Source organism: Peromyscus californicus, unplaced genomic scaffold (genome assembly GCF_007827085.1).
Source record: "Peromyscus californicus insignis strain IS unplaced genomic scaffold, ASM782708v3 Scaffold_12__1_contigs__length_115047231, whole genome shotgun sequence".
Taxonomy (NCBI): domain Eukaryota; kingdom Metazoa; phylum Chordata; class Mammalia; order Rodentia; family Cricetidae; genus Peromyscus; species Peromyscus californicus.
This window is the reverse complement of record NW_026294413.1, coordinates 5964535-5977260: the sequence shown is the minus strand read 5'-3', so window position 1 is coordinate 5977260 and position 12726 is coordinate 5964535. Positions and strand designations below refer to the sequence as shown.

Below are 12726 nucleotides of genomic sequence, written 5' to 3'. Positions count from 1 at the left end.
CCCGAGATCTGGATGGGCCAGTGCTCTCTCTCTGTTCCGGGACCCTGGACGGTGGAGGTGGGCCAAGCGGAACTCCAGAGAACACCGCTGGACTGCGATACACCTTCCCCAGACCCCGCGACCTACCTATCCCTTCATTTGTAAGTTATGCCATTAAATAAATCTCCTTTTAACTACGTGGAGTGGCCTTAATAATTTCACCAATAGGTGTAAGTGGGTCATGGGTGGAAAAGTTTAAGAAGCTATGGCAAAGAGGACCCAAGATTAAACCAACAGAGCTTCAGGCACCTGCTTATGGACAAAGATAGCAAAATATCTGCAGACAAGACAGCTGCCCCTTCAACAAATGGTAATGAGAAAATAGTTCCCTCATGGAGAAATTCAAGGTAGAGTTCTATTCCTCACAAGGATCAAAGTCCTTACTGTCAGAGTCGACACCCTACTGATCTAAAAGCATGGAGAGAGGGTATCAGCAAAGCAGTCAGTTGGGTTAAAGACTCCACAGCCCAGGAATTGGTCTCCAGCTCTGACAAATGGGACTGAATGGACTTTGAAAAACTTCACAGCAAAGGAAGCAATCAGTGAAAAGACAGAAACCTTACTACCTATGTAGCTTATGGAGGACTAAGGTCTAGAATAAAGAACTGGGGGGAAACTAAGTATAAGAAACCAAACAATTGCACAAATGGGCTGATGAAATAAGCATGTAGTACTCAAGAGATAAGTACACATGGCCAATAAACATAAAAAATGTTCAACATCCTAGCCATTGGGAGATGCAAATAAAAACTATGACTGAGGTTCTATCATACCGCAGTCAAATGCTTTTCATCTAGAAAAATGCACAAACAAACGAAACTAACAAATTCTGGTGAGAGAGCCAGAGCAGGTGTACTTAGGCACTGCTGTGGAAATGTCAGTGGGGGAGCCACTCTGGAAATCAGTAGGCAGATTCCTCAAAACACTGAAAACAGAAAGCTCACATGCCCCAGCTCCTGAGTATGTTCCCAAAAGACTGAAAACAACATCACAGACATATCTGCTTATCTGTACTTGCTAGGGCACTACTCATAATGTAACTTGACATTGTGCCAAGTTAGAGACAACCTGTGTATTCATTAATAGATGAATGAACAAAAAACTAATGACATACACACAAGGGAGTTTTATGCAGCTATGAACAAGAATGAAATGATGTCATTTGAAGACAAACAGATGGCATTGGGAATTATCATGTTAAGCAAAATAAATCAGACTCACAAAGACAAGTATGTTTTCTCTTATTTACAGTTTCTAGATTTTCTATAGGCATATAAACTATTATACATGCACACATATGACTTGACCCTAGAAGTAAGACTGGAAGAAGGGAGGGGACTAGAGGATAAGGGGAGGAAGTGGAGTTTCTGGGAGGTATTTGTGGCTACAGCACAGGACAGCCTTGAATGAAAATGTCCTTATGACACTTCATCATGTAGAATGAATCTATGTCAATAAAAAATTTAAAAATTCTCTGCTCCCTTTTTTTTTCTCCCATGGACAGTGACTGAGGTGAGAAAAAAAGGTCTTACTAAATACTAACCAGAAGCTACATTAGAAGTGATAGGAAGCAGGTATGTTTAGCCACAGCCCACCAAATTCTGTTCTCTGTTTTCTAAATGTTGTTAAGGCTATTTCACTAGCTATGAGCCAGGTACCTAAAATATATTCTGAATAAAACTTCTAGAAGATAAACTTGCTAAGCAAAGTAGGTAGTCAATACTGTCAATCTCAACCGTCACATGTGCATCTCCACATTGTTTATCTGTCTTTCTGAGATAGTGGTCTATAGCAATGAAAATGGTGAGGACATTTATGAATCTGGAAATGAGGAGAAGTTGATTTTGGAAGCAAGGTAAACGTGAAAACCAGGTAAAAGACCACACTAAGACCTAGGGTTACATGAAAATTTTGGTATCCATATGTGATTGCTGTTTACAGCTTTACTAGACATGGGTTTATCCTATTCCTTTCTCTTTACATGACTTCCCATAATAACTTACATCTTTCAAGTTAATATTATCAAGGTCACAGTTGCTGTGTACTATTTCAACCAGCCATCCTTCTGGTGTAATCATGTTGAGAGTTAGAAGGTGTGATTCTGGGATGTCCAGGAATTTTGCCACTGGTCCATGAGAAGGACTATTGTTAGCCCCTGACATCAGCTCTGGTTCCAGAACAAAACGGTAAAAGCTGTTAATAAAACATAAAAATATTGTGACTAAAATTAAAATGATTATTCCTCAAATATCTTAAAACTGCAAATGACTTAATAAATATGACTATACAATTTTAAATCAAAAGTTAAATACACACTGTATGCCACAGCAGTCAAGAGACCATTTTATATGATTATGTATTATATTATACGTTTTTACTCTTTAATGAAAATAATCAGAATTTTCTAAAAATATATCTGAGTTGGAGTATATAATCTATCTGTACTTATTTCTATACTCCTTCACATTTGCTCACAGTCTACATTCTACTATTTTATTAGCTCCTGACACTACAAAGAGGAGAAATAACTAAAATTCAAGGAGAAATTCTGATACCAATTTTAAAAGTTCAACTAAAGCCAAACAAATGGGATGGAGTTAAACGCACCTGCTTAAGAGATCATTAGTCACAACTGAAGTTTTACTATGTTTTAGCCTCATTCATCAGTATAATCATACAAAAAATCAGTCATTTGTTAAGAATAGTGTGAGGCAATATTTAAGAACATAAAAAAAGGATTGTTTCAGTTCTCTAACACATTTTACAATCGTGTTAAGCTCAAATCATATTGTGAGTTCTATAGTTTCATTATTCAACTGCTATTTTTTTTCTTAAGAAAGATGTACTTTAAAGTAACAATAAAGATAGTGTGAGCTCTACTGCAGCTCTCAAGGCTCAGTGAATGAGAGAGAGGAGGAGTGTGGAGATGGGCAATGAAGCTCATCCAGTTGTCTGGTGCTGTGGGAAGAAGGGCTGCAGCCCTGTCTAGTCGCTGGCTAAGAAGGACCCCATTAACTGCCATCCAGGCGTTTCTAAGCACACTTCATCTGCGACATGGACAAGAGCCAGAGAGAGAAAGCCAGCACGGCATAAACAAACCAGCTTGTTTCATCTAAACTGCAGAAGTTATTCAATTAGTTAACCATATCTTGCTCCCGAGAACAAAGTCATTAGGCCCAAGCCTTATTCCAGAAGAACTCACACAGTATGGTGATGGCTCACTAGGAGGGGCTGTATGAAAGGAGCCACATTCAAACCAAAGAAAAGAAGGTACAAGGAGACATGAGAGACAACAGTCTTGAAGTAAACACACAAAACAAGCACTCTGTGTGCCCAGCAGCAAAATGCTAAGGAGGATTTTTTCCAGGAATGTTGCAAATAGAACTTTCTCTAGGATTTACTGAAATAATTTCAGTGACAAAGAAAGTTATAGGCAGCTGCAGTGTAACTGCAGTGAAGAAGAGATACAAAAGCATGTCGTCATCGGATGAGTTTAGAGGAAACATAAGGAAGGGGAAAAAATCAATATTCTAGAACATGTGGGTTGTGAACCCTTTGGGGGGTCAAAAGACCATTTCACAGAATTGACCAAAGATCATCAAAAACACAGATATGCACAGTAGCAAAACTATAGTTATGAAATAAGAACAACATAATTTTATGGTTGGGGGTCACCACTACATGAGGAACTATATAAAAGGTTTGCAGCATTAAGAAGGTTGGGAGCCACTGTTTTAGAACATAGAAAGTCAAGGGAACAATTAAAAAAAAAAGATTTATATTTTATGTGTATGATGTGTTGGTATGCTTGTGCACCATATGTATGCAGTGCCTGTGGAGGCCACATGAGGATGCCAACTCCCTGGATCCTCAGTTATGGAGGACTGTGAGCTGCCATGTGGGTTCTGGGAACCAACTTCCAGTCCTCTGCAAGAGTAGCAAATGCTTTAAATGCTGAGCCGTCTCTCCAGTCTTTAAAACTGAATAACTTTAAAAGTTTTCAAATATCTATTTCTATTTGGCGCATGTGCATGTGTGTACATGTGGAAATCAGAGTCATTCTTCTCCTCCTGTCATGTGGGTCCCAGAGACCAAAGCCAGGTCACCAGGCTTGGTGGCAAGCACCTTTACCTGCTGAGGTATTGTTCCAGTTTCCCTCTCCCCACCATTTAGTAGCTTGAAAGACTGAAGATGAAAGATAAAAAAAATAATAAAGGTTTAAGATAAGAAATAGAATACTTGATAAAGGAAGCATAGGATCAAAATAGGGAGGAACCATTTGTGTAAAAAATCAGAGAAATAAGGCATTCTTCCCATACCACATGAGAAGGCTTATAAAGATGGGATGTAGTACATGACTAAAGAAATTCTTGTTCACTATTTTGTTCATCTCTGAGAAAAATGAGACAATATTTACTAAGAGGGAAGGACTAAGAATAAACATGTAAACTATCTGATTGACATATGCTACAGAGTAAGATTATGATGAACTAGTGGATTAAAAAGTGATACGAACTGTATATGCTTTATAATAGGTAGTACCTTACTTATTATTCCTACTCCAGAAGCCATGTTCCTTCTCTCTAATATTCAACATTATCTTTATTTTTATATATTCTTATTTTAATTGTGTGTGTGTATACGCGCACGCACACACACACACACACATACACACACACACTCATGTGCACATGGGTTTAGTGCCCACAGAGGCAGAAGAGAACATCAGAACATCAGAGTCCCTGGAGCTAGATTAATAGGCCGTTTTAAGTTGCAAGTTGCTGGCATGGACGCTGGGCACTGAACTCAGATTCTCTGTGAGAGCAGCAAGCTCTCTGAACCACTGAGATGTATCTCCAGCCCTCAATTTTTTCTTTTTCTTTAAATGTATTCCAAGCTTTATAGAGATATTCTGAAGGGATTGTCCATTCTTGTGAATAAAAATTCTGTACCCATGGGACAGACCTTTTTATTAATAGCTAACATATTTAATGATTTTGGTCAGATTTAGAAAGGTATGTGTTGAATTTGAAACACACACACACACACACACACACACACACACACACACACACACACACACAAAGAACAACCAAAAAGGTAAATGAGCTATAAAAACATGTCAGTCAAAGGGCCAATGGATGAATCCTAAATTCTCATTTTAACCTTCTACATTTTCCATTCCATTGTCTTCCAAGCATTAACAACTCCTTGTTTACAGCGACAGTTGAAGGTAATAGTGTATACTGTATAAAACAGAACACACTTGGGAACAATAAAGAGATGAACTGAATTACCCCTTTCTTGTCAGATGTACACGCATGCGTACTGTTCTGGAACTAACTGAGAAAAGCAAGCTACTCTAGCCCAATAGGGGCGACCTTCTTTCTGCCCCAGGATACCAGAGGATATTGAATATTCCTAAAAATAGAAGTGATTACAATGACAGTTATTCTGTCCAAAAAAAGAGAAAGGGCATGCTTCTGATAAGTTAGGTGTTATTTAAGGTCACAGGATGAATAAGAACTATTTTACACAATGGTGAACACAAACATCTCTGAACCACCAGCAGATACTCTAAACTCCTTTCGCCTTCACACCCCCACATCGTGACTGCAGTGATGTAAGAACGAACATCTTGAAGAGTAGAGCTGAAAAAGTGCTGACAAGAGCTAACTCCAAAACTTTGGAAATCACCTAAAGTCAAATTCCTAAAATTCCTAAAACAAAAATTCATACAACTTCTGCAGTAAGGTGAGATGTATTCACTGAGTCGGGTTGTTTTTAGCTTCACATCAATTAAGAGGGAGACACTGATTATCTAGTGAAGGCACACACAGTGTTAGTCAACCACAGATCCTTCCCTTCATGCATCTGCAAGTCCTTCAGCGCTGGGCCCTGCAGTCACTCACCTTCTCAAAGGGGCTTCCGAAAGCTTGCTCCTGCAGTTCATGAACAGCTTTATCCTTGCACTCACAATCTTGCCAAGCACCTATTAAAAATTCCCATATTTGATTTTCAAATAGAGCATCTATTATTCACTACTCGCTGTCACATCTGACACAGGTGACACATGACACATCTCCACATACCCTGATATGTGATGTACAGAGACTCACCTGCCTCAGGCCATAGGAAGCTACAGAAGACATTGACATTCACACAACTGACTTCACAGCACCACTGAAAGCGGCTAGTCTTTTGTTTAAAATAACTTTCTTTCAGGGTTTTTCAATTTCCTTAGCATTCAAGGAAAAACCAATTGCTAGAACCTTGGTTTGCCTCAACACTGCCTAGGATACCCTGATCTTTTTAGAATTCACTCTGTATCTTAAGAGATATAGAAAGTTCTAGGCTATACACAGATGATCTACTCTTTCTTTTCTCATGTCACTAAATCAACAAGAAGCAGAGAAACCTCATTTTGTTCTCCCCATCTCTACACAGACAACAGATGATTCAAAACTATTAATCAATAAAGGATACAGGTAAAGGTAGAAAGAAATGTACACATAACACGAAGAATAGAGACTTAATGAGGAATGAGAACCAAGTGTACATTTAAGAGCTCTGTGGCTTACTTTCCATTCTGTCACTCATTTTGCTACCATGAGGGTCACTGGATGACTTCCCCCTCACATGGTAGATCAACACTGTACAGTTGAGTTGGTTATCTGACTAGAGTGAATTACAGAGGAGCTAAAGACTACAGCCAATGCATACAACATTATTTTATAAATATATTATTCCATAACAAAAAAACTGCTGAGAAATAAAGCATGTTATTATTACCAAGAAGTAAAGTACAAATCCTCTCTCTCTTATCTCTCTAATTTTACATGTATTATTTATAGGTTCTATCTTGATGTAGGTTTTAAAGATAAAATAATGTTTTTTTTTCTGAATAATGATTCTTTATGGGAACAGGGAAGTTGTACACTAAAATCAAGGATAATTTGAGAACTACAAGAAGTTCACACATGAAGGGTTTGCAAATGCTAAGAAATAATGTTGAAACACCCATGGAAGTAGCTTTGTGCTGTTCACACAATCTGAACAGAAACATCAAAGTTTAAGATTATCATCTACATTAATAAGTATACTTATAAAAAGTATTAGCAATAAATTCCCTTAATATGGTCTACTGTCTGAGAAAGCTACAACATGGAATTCTGATGGAATATACAGCAATATCGCCCCACTTGATCATTGACATTATCCATTAGGTTTACTATCCACACTTTGGCCTGTTTCCAAGGGAAAGCAACTGTCAGAGGAGTTTCCAAGTCTGAGAATATTTCCTTATTTTTTGTTTAAACAATTTTTTGAGATTATAATATAACGATGGCATTTCCCCTTCCCTTTCTCCCTCCAAGCCCTCCTATGTGTGCCTCTCTACATTTTACTCTCTTTCACATTCATAGCTTCATTTCCTTTAATTTTCGTTAGACACACAAAAATATATACAGACATACATATAACCTGCTCAGTCCATATGTTACTTGTATGTGTATGTTTTTTGGGCTGGTCATTTTATATTGGGTAACAAATTGGTGTGCTTTTCCCTGTTTCTCCTGTTCTCAGCATTCCTTAGTTGCCTGTAGTTGAGAACATTTTCTAAACTTTCACCTTTCTTTCTTTTTCTCTTTCTTTTCTTTTCTTCCTTCCTTCCTTCCCTACTTCCTTCCTTCTTTCCTCCCTCCCTTGCTTCATTCCTCACTTTCTCCCTCCCTTCTTCTCTCATCTCCCTCCATCCTATTTTAGACAGGACATGGCTACACAGCCCAGCATGACCACAAACATGTAGTCTTTGTGCTTCTGTTTTTTTGATTGGGACTAGACATATGTTAAAACACTAGACTTCTCCTACATTGTCACATTTATGAGGGGCTGTTGGGCATAGTTTCCAGCCTCTACTATTATTATGTCCAGTCACTTGTGGAACATTGGCGTTGTGGCATTGTTCTCCCCTTTATGTTAACAGTAATACAGAGATGTCCTATGGGAGAGATACAGAATTTATATCTTCCACATACGATATGACTAGGATCCTTTCCTTGTGAAGTCATTTAGCTTTACCTCCTGAATATCTGACAAGTGATCTTAGATTATGAGACAGTCTTCAGCAGCTTTTATGCTTGACTGCTAGATGACACAGCAGCCTCATCTTGTTGATGGCCCTTGCTCTAGGAACAGACTATACTGGATACAACCTCTGTGTTCCTCCTTCCTGGAGCGTTCTCTGTTCAGGCAGCACTATATATTGCCCTTCAAGCTTCACCCAGATAAAAGTGAGCATCAGTGTCTCCAAAAGGAGAACACGGGAAGACACCTGTTTCATTTGCTCAGGCTGCCATCACAAAATGCCACAGATCAAGTGGCTTAAACTACAGAAATTTATTTTCTCACATTCTCCAGGCTGAGAAGTCCAAGATTAAGGTCTTTTTATTTGGCTTTTGTGAGAAGTCTCTTCTTGGTTTCTTGGTTTGAAGGCAGCTGTCATGCTCTTATGCTTACCTGACCTCTTTATATGCTCAAGGAGATGGAGAGATACCGAATTTATATCTTCCACATATGATATGACTAGGGTCCCCTCCTTAGGAAGGTCCCATATCCACATAGTCACACTAACAAGCAGGGCTTGAAATTCATTGAAGCACATTTCATGTGCCACAGTATGGACTTTGTAGGGAATAGCAACTTAGCTTACAGCAACACCTAACCTAAAAACTGCTCTAACACTTGTGCACAGTTCTACTATTTCCCACTGAAACACATATATTCATATGTGTGTGTACGTGTTTAAAATGTCAGGTGATACGAAGATCTGAGAAGAGCACAAACATTTCATTCACGTAAACACGGTCACTAATACTTAAGTCTCAGAGTGAAGAGGCCCGTCTACTTTCTGTTATCTTACAGCCAGTAACTGTGCCATCTGCTGAGCTGCTCTCGTCAGAGGATCCACAATAGCAACGACATCAAAGAACATATCATTCTCCGGAGGATCTATCTTTATAACACTAGAACAACAAAAGGGAAGATAAACGTGGTAGGTTAAGTTTATGAAATACATTCATAATTGTAATCTTAGCTATGTATGTTCTTATGAGTTACTTGCTTTCCCTGGTAGTTGAAAAATTCTGGTTATATAATAAAATGCAAATTTGAAATTCATGTGCAACACATTGTAAAGTTATAAAGAATTTGAGAATATGAAGAAATATTTTATAAATATGCAATTAAAAATACACATTAAAGAATGAGACTACTACAGTAAAAATTCTGATAGTTTTTGTGTTACGTGAATATATTTCCTAATATTGGAGAATTAACTACTTTGTACTTTTATTCACTTGGTATTGTACAAAACCAACACATAGTACAGGGAAATGAGGAACAAACACACTCAAAACCATGGTAATTTTTTGGACCCAGCCTCCTCTCTTTACCTCCTTCCTGCTAAGCCTTTCTCATCTGTTCCTATTGATCTAAATAATAAATTAAGAGATGGACTTAATTTAAAGAGAAATGGAAACAGTCAATGGGAGATAATCAATAATATGCAAGTTATTAAAGTATAGTCTATGCTAACTTAATTACTGCTTTAATTCTAGTCACATAAAAACATTCTTTTTAGATGAAGGATGAACTGGTTATTTTGACAGTAGAAAAAGGCTTACCAAATCAAGTGCTATACCAGTGCAGTTACAGGAATAGTAGTCATCTTTGCTACAGAAAAGACTCTTGGCAGTGAGAAAACTGATGCTCATCAATTAAATATTTACTTGAAACATGAGAATGGAGTGAAACTTCATTTTGCTTAAAGCCATAATTTAACTGTATTATAATAACAGTGATAGAGTCAATGGATCTTGGAAAATTTTGCTAGAAATAAGGGTTATAAGTTAGATAATCTAATAATATGTTAAAATTGTTGCTGCTATTAGTTATCTGTTGTTTGAACCTTAGATGGTCTTTTAATAAAAAAATCCAGAGCCAGATATCAGGGTGAAAGCTGAAAGATCAGAGAAGCAGAACAGCGAGCCATTAGTTCTTACTTCTACAAAATCCTCAGCCTAAAGAGAGTGAGTTCCTGTTTCCTCACACTTTATATAATCTTTCTCTGCCCAGACATCATTTCCTGGGATCAAAGGTCTGTGTGCTTCCCAAGCAAAGGCATGAGATCTCAAATGCTGGGATTAAAGGTGTGTGCCACCACTGTCTGGCCTCTATGTCTAATCTAGTGACTGGCTCTGTCCTCTGATCCCCAGGCAAGTTTATTAGGGTACACAATATATCACCAGTTATCTTGCAAAAATTCTACAATCACTGTCATATTGTAGCACCTGTAGAAACTGGTTGTCATAGGCTTCAGTATGAGGTGATTTGTTATGGCTGGACTATACATCTGTTTTCTGCTGCTTTAACTTCCCCCAGATAACTGCTAGTTCTTTAAGGTTGTACTGTGTTTTAGTTTCAAAGACATCATTTAACTACAAGCATCACGCCATAGATTAAGGACAGCCTTCTGAACTAAGTGTGGTGCTGCAGAGCTATCAGCCCAGTGCTGTGGAAAATGAGGAAGGAGGCTCATGATCTCAAGGCTTGCTTAAACTACATAGCAAGTTTGAGGCCATCCCACAGAGTGAGATCCTGCATCAAATATACTTCTCCCATCACAAATTAAAAAGCTAATGTAAAATACTGTCTATTTGAAGGTAATTGCAAATAACCTTGAGTATAGGTATCTTACAGATCTTACATTAATAAGAATTCCTTAGGAAATGCATCTTTCACATACTGAAAATACATAGTATTATTTACAATGATCAAAGACATTTAAGTTACTGATATTGAAAAATAAAAATCATGCTAGGTATAACTTAAAACTTTATATTCTAAATGTGTTTTTATTCTCTAAGCTATACAACTGTGTTGTGTATGTATAGGCTGTATGTGTGTGTCGTATGTGTGTATGTGTATGTGTTGTGTTGTGTTTGTGTGGGGTGTGTGGGGTGTGTGTGTGTGTTAGTAATGTGGTACTAGGGATCAAACTTGGCCTCGTGCATGAAAGGCAAACACATCCACTACTACTGAGCTATGTCCTAGATCTTTTATTTTTCTTTATGTTGCTAATATGTATTTTTACTGAACAGAAAACCTTTAGTTTTTACTATGCTATAACAACAAATGGAAATCACACATGCAAGGGGAAAAACGCATGAAATAATTCAGTAATAGGGATTGCGATATTGTTAGAGTTTTACCTGTGATTCTCTTTGAGTAATGTGACATTATATCGAGAGGCACGCACAGGCAATGGAGACACAAGAGCATCAATTTTCATCACAAGGTCGCTCATGCTGTACAAGGAGAGGAACAATGTGTGAGACTTCTAGGAAGAGAAAACTTCATATTTCATGTTACAGTCGACAACTCTAGAGAGGCAGTCTCTATCTGTATGGCTGTAGCTCCTCTCTTACACATGTAAACTAGAAAGGACATAGAGTGTAATCACATTTCACTGGGAGAAGCAAGGGACTCAACACAATAGACACGGACAGTGGGTATTTACAGTTAAAGCCAAAGTATAAATAAAAATATGAGACCCATGTACACAGTCTTTACTGTGAAAATGGTTCCTCTTGTGAAAGGAGTGGGTATAGCTGGGTGAATACAAGAGAGAGAGAGAAAATGCCTTAAAGAACAAACGCTGTCCCTTAGAGTTAAGTGAAGGTGAGGAATTCATGGGATTGATGACCATCTTCTTCATGTCTTTATTATCTATCTTGTCTAAATATTGAAACGTTTTCTAACTTTAAAAGAAAATATATATAAAACACTAAACTCCCAAATACTTACTGTTTTGAGTTGACTTCCATATTTTCAACAATGTCTTTAATTTTCTCTACTGAATTACTAAATGTTATCTTTTCAATCAAGTGAAAATCTTCTAGGTAGAATTCTTCATGTAAAGGTCCTAAGAACTTAAAACAAAGACAGTTTTATTGTTGGATATTTTCTAGGAGACATTCAGGAAATTTTTCTTTTTTCACGCTCACTCCACCACCACTATCAACTGTCCTACCACGAGCATTTTCTGAGGGAGCTATTTCACGCAGCCATTATTATGTTGTGTGTAAGAGAACACGGGGGTGACATGGTCTCACATAGGAAAGCATTATATTTAACAACAATTAGAGATATGTCAAGTAGAACGTTGTTATCTTTAATAGAAAGATTAAAGAGACTGGCTGCAGACACGTCTTTACATTCCCCTTCAGCTGCTCTGGAAGATCACGGTTTAAAGGTCATGGCAGCACAACATTGGAGCCTTTCAGAGGTGACATTAGAGGTCAAATGATGTTTCACTGTAAATATAAAGCGCAGTTTCTTAACACAGAAGCGGGCACTGCATTACTAAAAGCATTCATGTAAACTTTTTTTTATAAACTTTGAGATTTGATATAATTTAACTTTAAAAGCAGTTTCAACGTTTTTGTTGTTCTTGTTGCTTTTTTTTTTTTTTTTTTTGCTTGTTTTGTTTTTATCACTGGGTAGATAGGATTGGAAAAGAGTGGAATTTTAGATATAGCACTTCTAGCAGCTTGGAAAGTATCACTATTAACTTAGAACAGGGCCCTCCAGTCCTATTATTTTCTTAAGGGGTTTAGAAGGGAGACT

General features: G+C 37.6%; 1 protein-coding gene across 2 annotated transcripts in view; it reads right to left on the bottom strand.

The window, feature by feature from the left end:
- Window positions 1–12726, bottom strand: part of Uggt2 (UDP-glucose glycoprotein glucosyltransferase 2) — a 140058-nt gene that overhangs the window by 58689 nt on the left and 68643 nt on the right. For both annotated transcript variants that reach the window (XR_008216919.1, XM_052732466.1), the window contains exons 23-27: window positions 11905–12029; window positions 11310–11405; window positions 8960–9062; window positions 5952–6031; window positions 2043–2232 (exon numbers count right to left, since the gene is read on the bottom strand). Coding sequence is in view for 1 of the 2 variants with exons in the window: in XM_052732466.1 (XP_052588426.1) it covers window positions 2043–2232; window positions 5952–6031; window positions 8960–9062; window positions 11310–11405; window positions 11905–12029 (594 nt within the window). In the remaining variant the exon portion in view is untranslated. The remainder of the gene's footprint in view (window positions 1–2042; window positions 2233–5951; window positions 6032–8959; window positions 9063–11309; window positions 11406–11904; window positions 12030–12726) is intronic.